At 41.2% G+C, this 20222-nt stretch overlaps 1 protein-coding gene across 1 annotated transcript; it reads right to left on the bottom strand.

Annotated features, from left to right (window-relative positions):
- Nucleotides 1–666: 666 nt before the first annotated feature.
- Nucleotides 667–20203, bottom strand: LOC133570641 (tubulin alpha chain-like). Its single transcript, XM_061923335.2, has 4 exons — nucleotides 20071–20203; nucleotides 11983–12205; nucleotides 7083–7231; nucleotides 667–1707 (listed from the first exon to the last, which is right to left on the bottom strand). The coding sequence occupies exons 1-4, from the start codon at nucleotides 20071–20073 to the stop codon at nucleotides 727–729; spliced, it is 1356 nt and encodes a 451-aa protein (XP_061779319.1). The 5' UTR covers nucleotides 20074–20203; the 3' UTR covers nucleotides 667–726.
- Nucleotides 20204–20222: the final 19 nt, after the last annotated feature.

Raw genomic sequence — 20222 nt, forward strand, 5'->3', positions numbered from 1 at the left:
CTTACCTAGTAGTAAAATAAAATAATAATAATAATAAACAACAGATAGGTGTAAAAATCCACGGAATAATATCACTACAATTTCAACCACTTTCACTCTTGTCATTGCAATGAATGACGCACGGGGGCGCCAGTGAGTCCCATCGCGTGATTTCTTCTTTAAATGTAGAGTTTTTAAAAAAAAAAATCGTTATTTGCGGCTTATAAATTGTCACTAATCAGGAATTGATGTAAAAATTATTTGGTAAAAAAAAATATAGATGGATTTCTTTCTCATTTCTGCTGGGCACATCGTTCAGGTTTCAAAAATAAATACTGCATTCTAAAACAACGATTGTTTTGTATCTTTTATATGACATTGGTATTGAAATAAATATTACACAAAAAAGGAAAACCATGGTAACAAAGGGCCGTAAATCGAGTTGACAGGAAGTGACGTCACACACTGGCAAGCATCCATGTTACTACACATTAACTTACTTATTGTAGTTTGGTTGTTATTGTCCATATGTTTGTTTGTACATGTTGAACTTTATAAATAAAGTACATATAAATCTAAAAAAAAACTTCACATTAACTTAGAGAACAACTTTTTGAACTCAGATATTAAATGTATATGAAAAAATATAACAAGTCAACCACTGTATAAACCACCAACGACTTCATGTTAGACGTGAATTAGAGCCAATTTTATTTTGAAGTAAATTTGGAACTGCTGAGAAACTTTTTAATACTCCTCTCCTTCCTCCTCATCTTCGCCCTCAATGGAGTCGACTCCGACCTCCTCGTAATCCTTCTCCAGAGCGGCCATGTCCTCCCTGGCCTCAGAGAACTCTCCCTCCTCCATGCCCTCGCCGACGTACCAGTGGACGAAGGCGCGCTTGGCGTACATCAGGTCGAACTTGTGGTCCAGTCGAGCCCAGGCCTCTGCCACGGCGGTGGTGTTGCTGAGCATGCACACCGCCCTTTGGACCTTGGCCAGGTCGCCGCCAGGAACCACAGTCGGTGGCTGGTAGTTGATGCCCACCTTAAAACCAGTAGGGCACCAGTCCACAAACTGGATGGAACGCTTGGTTTTGATGGTGGCGATGGCGGCGTTGACATCCTTGGGCACCACGTCGCCACGGTACAGGAGGCAGCACGCCATGTATTTGCCGTGGCGGGGGTCGCACTTGACCATCTGATTGGCCGGCTCGAAGCAGGCGTTGGTGATTTCAGACACCGAGAGCTGCTCGTGATACGCCTTCTCGGCCGAGATGACGGGAGCGTAGGTGGCCAGGGGGAAGTGGATGCGAGGGTACGGCACCAAATTGGTCTGGAACTCGGTCAGGTCCACGTTGAGGGCGCCGTCGAAACGGAGGGAAGCCGTGATGGACGACACGATCTGACTGATCAGACGGTTGAGGTTGGTGTAAGTGGGGCGCTCGATATCCAGGTTCCTGCGGCAGATATCGTAGATGGCCTCGTTATCGACCATGAAGGCGCAGTCCGAGTGCTCCAGGGTGGTGTGTGTGGTCAGGATGGAGTTGTAGGGCTCCACCACGGCCGTGGACACCTGGGGAGCCGGGTAGATGGAGAACTCCAGCTTGGACTTCTTGCCGTAGTCTACAGACAGACGCTCCATCAGGAGGGAGGTGAACCCGGAGCCGGTGCCGCCCCCGAAGCTGTGGAACACCAGGAAGCCCTGGAGACCGGTGCACTGGTCGGCCTGGACCGCACGCACAACAAAAACTCATTCATCACAAAGACTTTGACCGAAACAATGCGACTTTTTGACCAGGGCTGAGCGATGTGGCTGAAAACTGTATCACGATATCACTGTTTGATACCAATCAATATCGATTTTTAATGACCTACCGTATTTTTCGGAGTATAAGTCGCACCTGCCGAAAATGCATAATAAAGAAGGAAAAAAACATATATAAATCGCACTGGAGCCCTGCCAAACTATGAAAAAAACTGCGACTTATAGTCCGAAAAATACGGTATATAAAATAAGGAGAAAAATATTGGTAATTGTCAATGTAACTTCCTCTGATTATAATCCCTCAGCTATCAAGGCAGGAAGGAAATGTCAACACAAGCATGGAAAAACCTCAATGTCAACAAAATACCGTATATTACCAAATAGTAGCCCTGTAGAGAGACGGGAGGAGAGGTGGAGAGCCAGAGGCAAGACGCGGAGCACAGTACACCGCGAGAGCGAGACGGAGAAAAGGCAGCTGCTGAAAAGCACGCCAAAGGCGACGTGCTGCTGAAAAGCAGACGGCGGACGGGAGGAAACCATCCTCTGCTACCACGCGAACGACGGCGGCGTGCTGCTGAAAAGTAGACGGCGAACGACGGCGACGTGCCGCTGAAAATTAGACGGCGAACGACGGCGAACGACGGCGAACGACGGCGACGGGCTGCTGAAAAGCAAACGGCGGACGGGAGGAAACCATCCTCTGCTACCACGCGAACGACGGCGACGTGCTGCTGAAAAGTAGACGGCGAACGACGGCGACGTGCTGCTGAAAAGTAGACGGCGAACGACGGCGACGTGCTGCTGAAAAGTAGACGGCGAACGACGGCGACGGGCTGCTGAAAAGCAGACGGCGGACGGGAGGAAACCATCCTCTGCTACCACGCGAACGACGGCGACGTGCTGCTGAAAAGTAGACGGCGAACGACGGCGAACGACGGCGACGTGCGGCTGAAAAGCAGACGGCGGACGGAAGGAAACCATTCGTGTGCTCACGTAAGAAAAGGCAGCTGCTGAAAATCACGCCAAAGACTCTGTTCCCGAAAAATAAAGAAGTCTAAACCATCTCACGACAATGTCTTCCCTGGAATGGTCCTGAGAACTCACCCGGAAGCAAGGGTCTTCCACAAGCCCGGGCGTTTATTTCACAAAATCGATTTTGGAGACAGGCGTTTAAAGGGGAACATTATCACCAGACCTATGTAAGCGTCAATATATACCTTGATGTTGCAGAAAAAAAACCATATATTTTTTTAACCGATTTCCGAACTCTAAATGAATGCGAGACATAGGCGGTTATTAGGAAGAGGCGGTTAATTCACAAAATGGGGCCAGACCCGGGCGGCTATTAGGACATGGGCGGTTATTTGGTAATATACGGTAGTCAAATCACATTAAAATAAGCTCTTAAAATGAAAGAACATGTAAGAAATGCTTCATAAAGGGTAAGAAAATACTGCAAAGAGTGAAAATGAAACCCGACTGAAAGGGTTCACAAAGATTGTTCGATGCTAAGTATTCTTTTAGCTGCTGTGCAACAATTTTTTTGGAGGATTTTAGAGATAAAGGGGAGGTGCCACGTCAACCGGTGGTTTAGCAGGAGGTCAGAATCGAGGTTAGGTATTTGAAGCAGCGGATGAATAAATGAAAACATGTAAACATAGGGAACTATTTTCCGCAGGTTTAGTGGCAGGAAGTTACAGCTGTGCTCTAAAGGGGGTGTGGTCTTGGCTGTCTTCCTCTTTTATCCACAATGTCTTCATTTTGACGTTCTCTTCTCACTCTATGCAGCAGCCTAAGCAGGGAAGCCCAGACCTTCCTCTCCCGAGCCACTTTGTCTAGCTCAGTGGTTCTTAACCTTGTTGGAAGTACCGAACCCCACCACCTTCATATGCGCATTCCTCGAACCCTTCTTTAGTGAAAAATAATTGTATTTTATTTTTTTCAAATTCAAGACAAAGTTATATGTTTTTTTTACTGGTGCACAAAATGAACCGTGCATTAAAATCACCTTGTCCAAAGAACAAAACCAACGCAGTGCATGAACTCACAACTAATTACACACCTGCAAATCAGATGGAAAATTAGAGGGAACATTGTTTGGGGGTAGTGTTGTAACGATACCAATATTTTGGTACCGGTACTAAAATTATTTCGGTACTTTTCTAAATAAAGGGGACCACAAAAAATTGCATTATTGGCTTTATTTTAACAAAAAATCTTAGGGTACATTAAACATATGTTTCTTATTGCAGTTGAAGGCCTACTGAAACCCACTACTACCGACCACGCAGTCTGATAGTTTATACATCAATGATGAAATCTTAACATTGCAACACATGCCAATACGGCCGGGTTAGCTTACTAAAGTGCAATTTTAAATTTCGCGCAAAATATCCTGCTGAAAACGTCTCGGTATGATGAAGTCGGCGCGTGACGTCACGGATTGTGGAGGACATTTTGGGACAGCATGGTGGCCAGCTATTAAGTCGTCTGTTTTCATCGCAAAATTCCACATTATTATGGACATCTGTGTTGGTGAATCTTTTGCAATTTGTTCAATGAACAATAGAGACAGCAAAGAAGAAAGCTGTAAGTGGGAAGCGGTGTATTGCGGCCGACTGCAGCAACACAAACACAGCCAGTGTGTCATTGTTTACATTCCCGGAAGATGACAGTCAAGCTTTACCATTGGCCTGTGGAGAACTGGGACAACAGAGACTCTTACCAGGAGGACTTTGAGTTGGATACGCAGACACGGTACCGTGAGTACGCATGCAGCTGCGGCTTCCAAACATTTGATCGCTTGCCCGTACGTGCGTGCCGCTATGTGCATGTCACGTATGTAACTTTGGGGACTTTGGGGAAATATATGTGCTGTATGAACTTTGGGGAGGTGAACGGTACTTTGGGCTGTGGGATTGAGTGTGTTGTGCAGGTGTTTGAGTTGTATTGGCGGGTTATATGGACGGGAGGGGGGAGGTGTTTGTTATGCGGGATTAATTTGTGGCATATTAAATATAAGCCTGGTTGTGTTGTGGCTAATAGAGTATATATATATGTCTTGTGTTTATTTACTGTTTTAGTCATTTCCAGCTGAATATCAGGTCTCATAGCATCTTCCCTATCTGAATCGCTCCCACTGCCCTCTAGTCCTTCACTCTCACTTTCCTCATTCACAAATCTTTCATCCTCGCTCAAATTAATGGGGAAATCGTCGCTTTCTCGGTCCGAATTGCTCTCGCTGCTGGTGGCCATGATTGTAAACAATGCGCGGATGTGAGGCGCTCCACAACCTGTGACGTCACGCTACTCGTCTGCTACTTCCGGTACAGGCAAGGCTTTTTTATCAGCGACCAAAAGTTGCGAACTTTATCGTCGATGTTCTCTAATAAATCCTTTCAGAAAAAATATGGCAATATCGCGAAATGATCAAGTATGACACATAGAATGGACCTGCTATCCCCGTTTAAATAAGAAAATCGCATTTCAGTAGGCCTTTAAGTCCTTAAATAAAATAGTGAACATACAAGACAACTTGTCTTTTAGTAGTAAGTAAACAAGCAAAGGCTCATAATTAGTCTACTGACATATGCAGTAACATATTGTATCATTTATCACTCTATTATTTTGTCAACATTATTAAGGACAAGTGCTAGAAAATTAAAGGGGAACATTATCACCAGACCTATGTAAGCGTCAATATATAGCTTGATGTTGCAGAAAAAAGACCATATATTTTTTTAGCCGATTTCCGAACTCTAAATGGGTGAATTTTGGCGAATTAAACGCCTTTCTATTATTCGCTCTCGGAGCGAATAATCGGGAAGCAATCCGCCATTTTCTCAAACACATTACAAACACCGAGTCAAATCAGCTCTGTTATTTTCCGTTTTTTCGACTGTTTTCCGTACCTTGGAGACATCATGCCTCGTCGGTGTGTTGTCGGAGGGTGTAACAACACGAACAGGGACGGATTCAAGTTGCACCAGTGGCCCAAAGATGCGAAAGTGGCAAGAAATTGGACGTTTGTTCCGCACACTTTACCGACGAAAGCTATGCTACGACAGAGATGGCAAGAATGTGTGGATATCCTGCGACACTCAAAGCAGATGCATTTCCAACTGTACTGGACAGATCAGCTTTCAGGAAAAGAGAGCGGATGAGGGTATGTCTACAGAATTAATTAATTGATGAAAATTGGGCTGTCTGCACTCTCAAAGTGCATGTTGTTGCCAAATGTATTTCATATGCTGTAAACCTAGTTCATAGTTGTTAGTTTCCTTTAATGCCAAACAAACACATACCAATCGTTGGCTAGAAGGCGATCGCCGAATTCATCCTCGCTTTCTCCCGTGTCGCTGGCTGTCGTGTCGTTTTCGTCGGATTCGCTTGCATACGGTTCAAACCGATATGGCTCAATAGCTTCAGTTTCTTCTTCAATTTCAATTTCGCTACCTGCCTCCACACTACAACCATCCGTTTCAATACATGCGTAATCTGTTGAATCGCTTAAGCCGCTGAAATCCGAGTCTGAATCCGAGCTAATGTCGCTATGCCTTGCTGTTCTATCCGCCATGTTTGTTTGTATTGGCATCACTGTGTGACGTCACAGGAAAATGGACGGGTGTATATAACGATGGTTAAAATCAGGCACTTTGAAGCTTTTTTTAGGGATATTGCATGATGGGTAAAATTTTGAAAAAAACTTTGAAAAATAAAATAAGCCACTGGGAACTGATTTTTAATGGTTTTAACCCTTCTGAAATTGTGATAATGTTCCCCTTTAATTATTAATCTACTTGTTCATTTACTGTTAATATCTGTTTACTTTCTCTTTTAACATGTTCTATCTACACTTCTGTTAAAATAAATCCGATACCAAGTAGTTACAGGATCATACTTTGGTTATATTCAAAGTCCTCATGTGTCCAGGGACAAATTTCCTGAGTTTATAAACATAATATGAATTTATATGACCGGTACGTTTAAGAGACGGTATCTTACCGAAAAAGATTCATTAGTATCGCGGTACTACCTATTTGGGGGTATCCATAATATGCCGATAGGGAGAAGTTTTTATTTACACGATGAGTCGGGCGTGTCTTGACCTCCGCGACAGAAGCTATGCCGAACCCCCCCTAGGGTTCGATCAAACCCAGGTTAAGAACCACTGGTCTAGCTCCTCCCGAGGCGACCCTACCAGACAACATAGCCCCTAGGATCATTGGGGCACTTATTTATATCGTTTAAGTGTCTATCGTGATACATATTGATATTGTTTTATCGCCCAGCCTTAGTATCAGCATGATATCAAATAAGTTGTCAAAGTTCCTCACCAGTTTGCGGATCCTGTCCAGCACCAAGTCGATGATCTCCTTGCCGATGGTGTAGTGTCCACGGGCGTAGTTGTTGGCAGCATCCTCCTTGCCAGTGATCAGCTGCTCAGGGTGGAAGAGCTGGCGGTAAGTCCCAGAGCGCACCTCATCTTTCAAGGAGTTTGTCGACATAAGTAAGGCTGTGACATTCCAGGAAACAACGGCCTCCACTTACGAGTATTTTGAGACACGGGCTGCCTCTTTTCTTTTGGTCGCGAGCAAAACATGTGAGTTACAAGTCTCCCCACCACCAGGGGGCGTAATAAATGGCAGAGGGAACAACGTAAGATGCCACCAACACATAGCTTATAGCTAGCATTAACTAATAGCAAGAGATGGATATAAATTGAAAGTGGGTGAAGGAAGCTAAACCGGGGCTCTAGGAAGAATTTTATTTGGAGCCTCCCAGCCCTAAGGGTGTAACGGTACGTGTATTTGTATTGGGGAGGGGGGGGGGGTATGGTGGTAGCGGGGGTGTATAATGTAGCCCGGAAGAGTTAGTGCTGCATGGGATTCTGGGTATTTGTTCTGTTGTGTTTATGTTGTGTTACGGTGCGAATGTTCTCCAGAAATGTGTTTGTCATTGTTTGGTGAGGGTTCACAGTGTGGCATATATTAGTAACAGTGTTAAAGTTGTTTTATACGGCCACCCTCAGTGTAACCTGTATGGCTGTTGACTAAGTATGCATTGCAGTCACTTATGTGTGTCTGCAGAAGCTTCATACAACATGTACTGTAACTGGGCTGGCACGCTGTTTATACAGCCTGTAGAGGGCGCTAAAGACAGTGCCATCATGGCACGCCCTTATTATTGTTGTGTGGGTGAAAATCAGCAGACATTCGAGAGAATAGTTGCTCTGAATGTCGGGAGTCTCCCGGAAAAATCGGGAGGGTTGGCATGTATGACGCTGTTAAACGCCATTCATATAGAACTCGCGAAATAACGCCTCACGGGCCGCGTGTCTGGTTTATACATAGCACAAAGCAAAAAAAAAATTGTATGCAGTGTTATTTAATTTTAAATTTCAAAAGAGTTTTGAGACTCCCATTGTTTTCTTGAATTCGTGAAACGGGTCAAAATGGATTAACTCGCTGGAATAAAAAAGACAATATAACATACATCCATAAACGTGGACGCATGTGAAAAAGTGCAATATATTTATCTGTACAGTAATCCATTTATTTATTTATATATATTTATTTATTTCATATATATATTTATTTATTTTTATATGCACCTTATTGCTTTTTTATCCTGCACTACCATGAGCTTATGTAACGAAATTTTGTTCTTATCTGTGCTGTAAAGTTCAAATTTGAATGACAATAAAAAGGAAGTCTAAGTCCAAGTCTAAATCTAAAATGGCTCTTTGAGTGGTAAAGGTTGCCGACCCCTGCTCTAGTACGACTTATATATGTTTTTTTCTTTCTTTCTTATGCATTTTCGGCCAGTGTGACTTATACTCCGGAGCGATTTATAATCCGAAAAATACGGTACTAAAGCGTCCCATGTGTGACGCCTGTAGGAGTGTTTTCACGCATATTTGTACGTACTATCGTAATGCAATCAAGCTGGCCTTGTTAGAAATAGCTAGTATGTAAACACGTTTACGAGTGTCTGCGTAGGTATTATTAACTGGCGTTCTTTTTGTGTTGTTTCACTTTCACAAATAAATTAAGCAAAACGTCACCGTAGAGTTTTGCGTCTGTTTAGCTGATTGGAGAGCTAGCTTGTGGGTCCATGACCATGACTTCTGTTTTGTTTGATCATCCGTTTTACTGCCGTGTTACAGACACGGCAGTAAGGTATGTAAATAAAGATTTACAAAATCTTTCTGTTTAAATAACGTATTTCACAACGTATATATCTGCGGTCTATATGTGAAACTGTTTTTATACTTTTGAATCAAACTTGAATTTATTTTGATGCGTGTTTTTACTAAAACGTATTTATGGTAAAGAAATTGTCAGGTTTGTCACTGACAGTTTAGTTATGTTTTGGTTTTTCCTTTGTTTGTTTTTATTTCCTGTCAGCGCTCTTATTTTGGTTCAGTTTCCTGCTCGTCTCCCTGAGCGCTGTTTCCCCTGAGCTGCGGCTGATTGGCACCTGGCCACACCTGGTGTCAATCAGCCAGCTGCTATTTAGACCTACTTTGCCCTCCAGTCAGTGCTGGAGTATTGTCGTTGTCGCTGTTTGCTGTAAGCTACTAGCTGTATGCTGTGGACTGTTTGCAACTTGCTGTCTTGTGTTTCCTGTTTGCTGGTTCCTGTTCTCTGTTCCTGGTTCCTGGTTTGTGTTTTTTCTTGATTTTTTGGACATTAAATCATGTTTTCCTGCACCAAGCCTGCCGTCTCTTGACAGAAATTGATCAATATATTTTTTGTGTGTGCAAAATAACACATTTAACATTATGAACTCTGACTGGGATTTGAACACGGTACCGCTGACTTAAAAATGAAGACTAGTGCTGTGCACCACAGGAGCTAGTGTACCTATGTGGGGAAACCTGCCATAATATTCCTGTCAGTGACGGAGCAGGAAGCGGCTAAGAATACGTGTGTGGTAAAATTTCATATGACCGGTCATTCATTCATTGACATTTTACATGCGCTGAGTGACGCAAAACGAGGCCCCCTGCAACGAATAGTTCTGCCTGTAGGGCGGGGCCGCCCTGGCTGAGAAGAGGAAGCGGATGATATTCACTGAATTAAAGAAAGGAATCATTACAAATATGACGGACTAATTAGCAGACTCGGCTCTTTACTGAAGCAGGAGTCATCTTTTGTGTCAGCCATAGATGTTCTAATAATATTTAAATGGCTGAACATGTATCCATGAAAATATGAGGAAGCTGCTGATGGTGTGTTTGACGGAGAGGCAGCTCAAAGGAGATACTGCAGAATTCTTTAAGTATAAACGACCAACGTTTGTATGTCATGCGAGCGAAACGCACCATGACACAACAGCAGGGTTACCTGTGGCAATAGGGGCGTGGTCAGTATGACATCATCATATTATTTGCATAATCTGCAGTGATGCATGTGTTTTCTTTAAAAAGGCTAAACAATTATTATATATACATTTAAAAACAAATCTTTGTTATTATTAATTACTATTAACATATATTATTTCTTATATTGTTTTACCCTTTTTTAAATTGTTGCTGTTTATTGTACAATGTACTTTGTTGTAGTTGAAGTTTCTAGACACTTTTAAGAAGCCTTTTAGTGACTTTTAATTTATTAAAAAGGACTAGCAAAAAAATCTAGCATCGTTTTCTGGCGTTATTGGAGACTGCACTCCTGTTTAGAGACTTAATCCTGGATGAAAACCAAGGCCTCCAATCCAACTGGAGGTGCTGCGGAGAGGAAGGGGTGAAACTGCCCGAAGATAGGTGTGCCAAGCTTGTGGCTGTATTTGCTGCCAAAGGTGTATCAACAAAGTTCATGTCATTTTTTTAACTTGTTGTTTTTTTGATACATTTGCAAAAAATTGAAAAGAAAATCTCATTGTCATTATGGGATAGTTTGTGTAGGATTTTGAGGACAAAAATGTATTTCTTCTATTTGAAACAAGGCTGTAATGCAACAAAATGTGGAAAAAGTGAAATGTTGTGAATACTTTCCGGATGCACAGGATCCATTTATACAATACATTACAAAACCCTAAACCAGTGAAGTTGTATCAGTCCATCTTAGATTAATTTCGGGCCCAGGGAAGCCAGCGGCTTTTCCGGGTGTTGTTGATATATGGCTTTCGCTTTGCATAGTAGAGTTTTAACTTGCACTTACAGATGTAGCGACTAACTGTCGTTACTGGCAGTGGTTTTCTGAAGTGTTCCTGAGCCCATGTGGTGATATCCTTTATACACTGATGTCACTTTTTGACGCAGTACCGCCTGCGGGATCGAAAGTCATGGGCTTGCAGCTTACGTGCAGTGATTTCTCCAGATTTTCTGAACCTTTTGATGATTATACAGATCGTAGATGGTGAAATCCCTAAATTCCTTGCAGGAGCTCATTGAGAAATGTTATTGTTAAACTGTTCAAATATTTGCTCACACATTTGTTTACAAAATGGTGACCCTCGCCCCACCCTTTTTTGTGAATGACTGAGCATTTCATGGAAGCTGCTTTTATACCAAATCATGGCACCCACCTGTTCCCAATTAGCCTGATCACCTGTGGGATGTTCCAAATAAGTGTTTGATGAGCATTCCTCAACTTTCTCAGTCTTTTTTGCCACTTGTCCCAGCTATTTTGAAACATGTTGCAGGCATCCAATTCCAAATGAGCTAATATTTGCAAAAAATAACAAAGTTTCTCAGTTCAAACTTTAAGTATCTTGTCTTTGCAGTCTATTCAATAGAATATAGGTTGAAAAGGATTTGCAAATCATTGTATTCTGTTTTTATTTTCGATTTACACAATGTGCCAACTTCACAGGTTTTGGGTTTTGTACTTAAATTTGTTTTCACGTAAAAAAAAAACAAAAAACTTTTGAGGTGTGGCGGCTTTTATTTTGCCGTGGCGAATTATTGTATTGCATGAAGAGGAAACCCTGAACAGTCCGGGCAGAGTCAGGGTGAACTGCTGCTGTAACTACGGAGGCATATAATGAAGCCAACATTGCACTCCGAGGTACAGTAAATACTGTACATCATTATTACATTACTTCATAAAACTACTGTAATTATTTACACTACATTCTATTATGTTGGAGGCATCTTAAATGTTCAAAGTGTGATGTTTAGGAGGGGCTGAGCACCAATGGGGGACGTTAATTAGAGGTTCGACCTCGGTCTTGGAACCAATTAATCTCGTAAATGGAGGTATTACTGTTTAAAATTAAAGGCGTTACCAATGACTGTGGGCTCCAGGTCCACAAAAACAGCTCTGGGGACGTGTTTTCCAGCTCCGGTCTCACTGAAAAAGGTGTTGAAGGAATCATCTCCACCCCCAATGGTCTTGTCGCTGGGCATCTGTCCATCAGGCTGGATCCCATGTTCCAGGCAGTACAGCTCCCAGCATGCATTGCCAATCTGGACACCAGCCTGACCCACGTGGATGGAGATACACTCACGCTGTGGGGTGAAGGGGGAGAAAACATTTGGGTTAGGGTTAGGGTTAGTAAGAACTGCACGTCAACAACATTGCACAGGAGGAAAGCACAATGGAAGCTAAACCAACAAAACCCGAAGAGGAATTGGTGCCAAAAAGAAGAAACAAAAAGGGTCTCAGGCATAAAAGTTTTAAAAAGTTTTTTTTTTTTAACTTTCAACGCTCAAATCTCATCATCAACTTTAGATGTATCCGTCGATATAGTTTAAGTTAAAAAAAATACTTTTTTAACCCTTTCTGTTAAAAAAAATCAAAAATAACTCTAAATATGCAATATTTCTCCCTAAAAGTGGAATATTGGATGTGAAGTAATTAGAACCTTGAGTAGGTCTATAATTCATAACAACATTGATTTAGATTTTTTTTTAGCAATGACAAGTTTAAAGAAAATCACACTTATTATTATTATTATTATATATTATTTTATTTTTTACTTTCAATGCTTGAATCTCTACATCAACTTCAGATATATCTGTTAATTTTTTCATGTTGTATTCCCTTTGTCAAAGAAACTCTCGATTTAGATATAGCAAACACAAATATGGAATATTTTCAAAAGTTTAATATTTGATTGAATAATTTAACCTTAAATAATTCAATAATTCATAACAACAATGCTTTTGATTCATTATTATTTTGAGCTTTCGACCGGAAGTGCAAGTGCCATTGCGTCTTCTCGTCGTCCAAAGCGTTTCTACTTGTATGGATTCTGCATTTGTAAGTTTTACAATATAACTAAAACAATTATTGCTTACTAAACCGTCCCATGTGTGATGTCTGTAGCAGTGTTTCCATGCATATTTATACGTGCTATCGTAATGTAGTCAAGTTAGCCGTGTTAGCATTCGACTAAATAGTTTTAAACCTTAAATAGGTCAATAATTCATAAGAACAATGCTTTTGATTCATTATTATTTTGAGCAGTGACAGTTTAAAAGAAAAAAAAAGGCTGCGAGGCAGTTTTATGTTGTTAGCGGATGGATGACGGGGAGAAGATGCTGTCGAGGGGGATGCACGTAAATAAGACCCGCCCACAAAACGGCGCAATCTGAAGAGACGGTCAGAAAGCGACTCGAAGATGGTTATGGTTAAAACATACCCTAAATTCCAGACTAAAAGCTGCTACTTTTTTCCTACGCTTTACACCCTGCGGCTTATAAAACGGTGCAACCTAAGTTTTCTTTACTGACGGCCATAAAGCAAATAGTCAACAAAAACAACAACTAAACAACCGGATACACTGAAATAGTGTGTTATTGTTTGTGCCATGGTGCCATCTTTTGGACGAGTTTGCTCATTGCAAATGCTGCAGTGTCCATCCATTTAGTGCTTTTTGACCGAAAGTGTCTTCTAGTCGTCCATAGCGTTTGTACTTGTATGGATTCTGCATTTGTAAGTTTTACAATATAACTAAAATAATTCTTGCTTACTAAACCGTCCCATGTGTGATGTCTGTAGGAGTGTTTTCATGCATATTTGTATGTGCTATCGTAATGTAATCAAGCTAGCCGTGTTAGCATTTGATTAAGTAATTTGAACCTTAAATAGGTCAATTTGTCGCACTTTTATTATTTCATTATTTTTATCTTGCCATTTTAACCTGCTCAGTGGCCTAGTGGTTAGAGTGTTCGCCCTGAGATCGTGAGTTCAAACCCCGGCCGAGTCATACCAAAGACTATGAAAATGGGACCCATTACCTCCCTGTTTGGCACTCAGCATCAAGGGGTGGAATTGGGGGTTAAATCACCAAAAATGATTCCCGGGCGTGGCCACCGCTGCTGCTCACTGCTCCCCTCACCTCTCAGGGGGTCATCAAGGGTGATGGGTCAAATGCAGAGAATAATTTCACCACACCTAGTGTGTGTGTGTGTGTGACAATCATTGGTACTTTAACTTTACTTTTTATTCTAGCCCTTTTACCGTATTGCTTTTGCACTATCTTGTTTAGCACATTCATTGTTTATGTTTGTTTGTTTTGTTTTTATCTATACTTTTTAACCTGTAAAGCACTTTGGTCCAATTAAAAAATTGTTGCAAACGTGCTATATAAATAAAGTTGCCTTGCCAATAATTCATAACAACAACACTTTTGATTCATTATTATTTTGAGCAATGACCGTTTTAAAGAAAAACACAGTTTTCCTGTTTTAGTCCACTTCTTATGTTTTGAACCGAACATAACAGCGTGTCATTTTTATGACGGTCAGCTGGATAAAAACAATACCGATAGCAGTATCATTAGTCCAGAATCTTCAGGGTACAGGGGGACCGACCCAATTAGGCACCGGTACTAAAACATACTGGTACTCGGTTCAAGGGCTGGGCGATATGGACGAAAAAGTATATCTCGATATATTTTTACTTAAACTCGATATTCGATATATAACTCGATATGTTTTTCGGTGAAAGTATACATAAAAGATATTCATTTTTCAGCGATATTCAGTGAAATGGAAGTGAATGACAACTGTACTGTAAACGGTCAGTGGCACTTTTATTAACCCAGTTAGTCAAGATGGGTATTAACAGCACAGAAAAAAAACGGTTTTAAGTAGCACAGAACATAGATAAAATAGAAAAATATTATTTCTAAGTAAAATAAATAACATGGCTATGCAAATAATACAAAATGTTTCAAACTCAGATAAAAAAATAAATTTGCAGGCAGGCACTTTTTGATTTCCCTTCCTGGTTCGATGACGCGCCCTATCTTGCCTCTGATTGGCCTGTCCCTGACCAATCGTGACTCATCACAGTAAACAACTAACCAATCGTGGATGTTCTTATACGTCTTGGAAGGAGTAAGGGGAGGGGTTTAGTCATAGACATCTTTTAAGTAGGCGCAGCATCGGCCGCTACTGCCTACTGGCGCTGACGAGACGCGGGGCCGCCATCTTGGAGTGGTGATCCGCTCCACTCAGTGCAATTAATTTGGCAGGAGCAATGAACTGTCAGCGCATTTAATTCATCTTACCTCACTGAATACCACTGATTTTCACGCAGTTTTTTGTCATACTTGTAGCTATGATAAAGGACACATGTTTTGCCGTGTTTTATTATTCATAGTTTGCTTAACAGTAATAGAATATTCCTATATGCTATAAGTGACCAGACGTCCGAGATCAAAACTGGGAATATAATCCCAGAGAATAGGGGGAAAAAAAGGGTCAGCTATTTTTAAATTCCATCCATCCATCCATTTTCTACCGCTTGTCCCTTTCGGGGTCGCGGGGTGAGGGGGGGTGCTGGAGCCTATCTCAGCTGCATTCGGGTGGTAGGCGGGGTACACCCTGGACAAGTCAAGAAACAATATCCATCCATCCATTTTCTACCGCTTATTCCTTTTGGGGTTGCGGGGGGCGCTGGAGCCTATCTCAGCTACAATCGGGCGGAAGGCGGGGTACACCCTGGACAATATGATTAGGTTATATATACATGCGTATATCCTACATAAACAATGTATGAATACATTAGATATCTATATATCTTAGGGACCTATAGACTGTATCTCTGTTACTGCAGAAGCAGAAAGTTTATTCTGTCTTGACACTTTGTATTGATATTTTGTATTACATTCTTTCCTTAAATGATAATGTTTACAGTGATTGTTTTACATGTATGACGCTATGGATAAAAGCGCCTGCCAAATACTTAAACATAAACATATATATACACCTGAAAGTCTTTATATCAGCTAAAACCACCAATCTGTTTCACTGGATTCAGAATAAAACCAAATTCTGTTTTACAATCTTTATCTTCATCATTTATTTCAACTTTATGTTATTCAAGTATGACATTTTTAAATGAAATTAATTTAATTGGCAAGCAATTCTATACAGTCATACTCTTGTTTGATAGCGGCTATGATTTCAGTACTATTGAAGATCTTTGCTCCTTCTCAACTCTGTGGTAATATTCTTTTCACAAAATACAAACAATAGCACGTTAATGTTAAATCTTACTTGTGAAAAGTAATCCCCCCGATTCCTATTTTCAACAGTCCGCTCATTTGAGCAGGAAAACGCTGAACATCATCTTTGTTTTCTACCTGTCAACTGTCAGTTTAGGCTGCTTGTCGGCTCCTCATCACCACTTCAAGATGGCGGCCGAATTTCTCGCGTCACAGCAGCCAACGCTGCGTGTACTTATAAGATGTCTATGGTTATAACGTCATTGCAAACACGGCAATCTGTTGCGTCCACTGCAGTTCGCTACCTTATTCATACTTTTTGTCAAGTGATTTTTTTTAAGCAGGGTTGCATGAGGTACCTATACATAACGTTACGTTAGTCAATGTATCACACACAGTAACGTAACGTTAGACGGCGGTCAGCAGCACCGTGTATTTTAGCCACCTACAAAAAGACAAACATAGTCAAATAACGGTCAGTTAAAATGTATACTATATTAAGAATATGTGTACATATTGCATAGGGCCCTGACATCTAAAAAGTACAACTCTGTTCATTGTTATGTTCATGTATTTGTTATGTTTTTCATGTGTACGCACTAGGGCTGGGCGATATATCAATATGCACGATATATCGCGGGTTTGTCTCTGTGCGATATAGAAAATGACTATATCGTGATATCAAGTATGCGTTCTCACGCAGTTGTTTTTAGCTGCGGGCATTACACTACAGGCTCTTCCTACTCTTTCCTGTCTCTCCTTCTCACAGACAGCAAGCGCACCTTCTTACACACGTCACATACTATTACGACATACGTCACATACGTATACGCCATCTCGGAGCAGAGACGTAGCAGCATGGCTAACGTTAGCTGTGATGCTAGCGGTAATACGAGCGAAAGAAGGTGCGAATCTGGTAACAAATGAAGGAAGAATTAATTCCCCCAAAAAACAGCAGGGAGTCCATCGTTTGGCGCTGGTTTGGCTTCAAGCGGGAATATGTCGAACAGACAACCGTCATTTGTCAAGTGTGGAGCAAAAGAGTTGCTATAAAAAGTAGCATTACTGCTATTATGTAGCATCATTTGAAAAGTCCCCTGCTAGAGAATGAAGAGTGCTCACTCAATCTAATCCACTTTATTTATATAGCACATTTAAACAAACAAAATAACAATATTAAAAACAATATTTACGTACTCCACACGTCAATATCTCCGTTCGGTGCCACACGCCCACACCATCAAAATGCAGAGGCAAACATTTCCAGATCAACACCGTATGAAAAAAAATAGTGATTTTTTTTTTGTTGTGATTTCCTTTTCTGCATGAAAGTTTTAAAGTATCAGATATTAATGCAGTACGAAGAAGAATGTTTTAATGTAGACACATAGAATCATCATACTGCTGTGATTATATGGATCAAGTGTTCATTCAAGGCTAAGGCAAAAATATCGAGATATATATTGTGTATCGCGATATGGCCTTAAAGGGGAACATTATCACCGGACCTATGTAAGCGTCAATATATACCTTGATGTTGCAGAAAAAAGACCATATATTTTTTTAACCGATTTCCGAACTCTAAATGGGTGAATTTTGGCAAATTAAACGCCTTTCTATTATTCGCTCTCGGAGCGATGACGTCACGTTGTGACGTCACATCGGGAAGCAATCCGCCATTTTCTCACTTTCGTCGGTGTGTTGTCGGAGGGTGTAACAACACGAACAGGGACGGATTCAAGTTGCACCAGTGGCCCAAAGATGCGAAAGTGGCAAGAAATTGGACGAAATTTGTTCAAAATACGAGGCTGTGGGGAAAGCTGACGAAATGGTCAGTCGTTTGTTCCGCACACTTTACCGATGAAAACTATGCTACGACAGAGATGGCAAGAATGTGTGGATATCCTGCGACACTCAAAGCAGATGCATTTCCAACGATAAAGACCCTAGCTTCCCTGGCCTGCTGACATCAACTTCAAAACTGGACAGATCAGCTTTCAGGAAAAGAGAGCGGATGAGGGTATGTCTACAGAATATATTAATTGATGAAAACTGTATTCATTACTCGCGGTTTTACGTAAATTATTATACGTAAACTTTGTTTACCAATAATTTAGCTTAAAAACATTAATTTTTTTCAATCATTCGAGTACATTCGGGTAGTCTTGTGTAATGCAGTATTTTGTGTCTATTTAGGTATGGTTAACCTGAGTGCTGATATCATGGAAAAATATATGTTCTTAGCGCGCCTGAAATGGGCTGTCTGCACTCTCAAAGTGCATGTTGTTGCCAAATGTATTTCATATGCTGTAAACCTAGTTCATAGTTGTTAGTTTCCTTTAATGCCAAACACATACCAATCGTTGGTTAGAAGGCGATCGCCAAATTCGTCCTCGCTTTCTCCCGTGTCGCTGGCTGTCGTGTCGTTTTCGTCGGTTTCGCTTGCATACGGTTCAAACCAATATGGCTCAATAGCTTCAGTTTCTTCTTCAATTTCGTTTTCGCTACCTGCCTCCACACTACAACCATCCGTTTCAATACATGCGTAATCTGTTGAATCGCTTAAGCCGCTGAAATCCGAGTCTGAATCTGAGCTAATGTCGCTACAATTTGCTGTTCTCTCCGCCATGTTTGTTTGTATTGGCATCACTGTGTGACGTCACAGGAAAATGGACGGGTGTGTATATAACGATGGTTAAAATCAGGCACTTTGAAGCTTTTTTTAGGGATATTGCGTGATGGGTAAAATTTTGAAAAAAACTTCGAAAAATAAAATAAGCCACTGGGAACTGATTTTTAATGGTTTTAACCCTTCTGAAATTGTGATAATGTTCCCCTTTAAAATATCGCGATATTTAAAAAAGGCCATATCGCCCAGCCCTAGTACGCACACATCAACACACATACAGTATGAGATGAGATCAATGAGATAAGGTAAGAACAGGATAGAAACTGCTGTGGAACTACTTACAATGCAATATGCCATGGAAATACAATGTTAACACTTTTGTGCAAATAAGTACAGTTGCACTTGTTTTTTCAAATGTGTTTATTTTGTAAAGGTATGAGTCAAATGTTTAAAATGACTGGTTAATAGTGCCATTATGACGTGCAATGTCAGCACTATTGTCTATGGGTTTAGTAGCCGAACAAGGAACACCACAAATAAGCGGCGTTTGGTAATTTTATCGTGAAATAAATTATATGGATATTTTCTTAAATCATATCTTGTTTAAAAATATACTGATACATCTTACAAACTCGTATATCGCCCCGCCCTACTCGATATACATCCCTAGTCATGGGCCGTTAAAAATTAAGCCGCGGGCTGAAAATGGCCCCTTGGCCACACTTTGGACACCCTTAATGTAAACAATTAGTTTTTATATTTTTACACACATACCTATATAGACTTAGCCATATACAATCACCTTTATAATGATATATATGTCCGTATCACACCGCATTACATCCCTTGAAAAACTGCGTATTGATTATTTGCTGCAATGGCAAACATTCAAGTGCGTGTTTGGGATTACTGCTGGAAGGATTAGTCGGTCGGACATGTTGCAGGGAGGAAAAAGGCCTCATTCTCAGTCTAAATCACCCTCCATCCATTTTATGTTCTTTTGTCCTCGCTCATGATGCGCCTCGACGTCGAAAAGCAGAAATATCATCAACGCGAATGAAATAAATTGATGACAAAACGCTGATATACGCTTGTGTCATCGCGTGAAATAACGCATTAACAGATAGATGGAGGCTCGACGCCATGATAGTATTTTCCCGCCGAGGTGAAACGGTCATCCATCCTTAACATGTAATAAACGAAGAAACTCGCCTTTCTTCAACGGAATCAAACATGTTTAAGCCGCCGTGACGAGAAGGGATTAGGAGAGGGGGAAAAACGCTTACCATTTTTGCTTGTTGTTGATATTGAGAGGCGATAAGGCAAGTGTCTGCTGTAAGTGTGCCCGCGCTATGACGTGATGATATTCTCCTCCGCAGGACTGGCTTGTGACGTCAGCGAAACCGCGCCCTCTTTCGCCGCAGTAACCTTTTTTTTT

The sequence above is a fragment of the Nerophis lumbriciformis genome, linkage group LG01 (genome assembly GCF_033978685.3).
Source record: "Nerophis lumbriciformis linkage group LG01, RoL_Nlum_v2.1, whole genome shotgun sequence".
Taxonomy (NCBI): domain Eukaryota; kingdom Metazoa; phylum Chordata; class Actinopteri; order Syngnathiformes; family Syngnathidae; genus Nerophis; species Nerophis lumbriciformis.

Excerpts from the sequence above, each read along its gene's own strand:
- LOC133570641 (XM_061923335.2), bottom strand. Across the intron at positions 7,232-11,982 it reads CCTGGAGCCCACAGTCATTG|ATGAGGTGCGCTCTGGGACT; the intron begins GTAACGCCTTTA and ends ACTCCTTGAAAG. Across the intron at positions 1,708-7,082 it reads TGGACAGGATCCGCAAACTG|GCCGACCAGTGCACCGGTCT; the intron begins GTGAGGAACTTT and ends CGTGCGGTCCAG.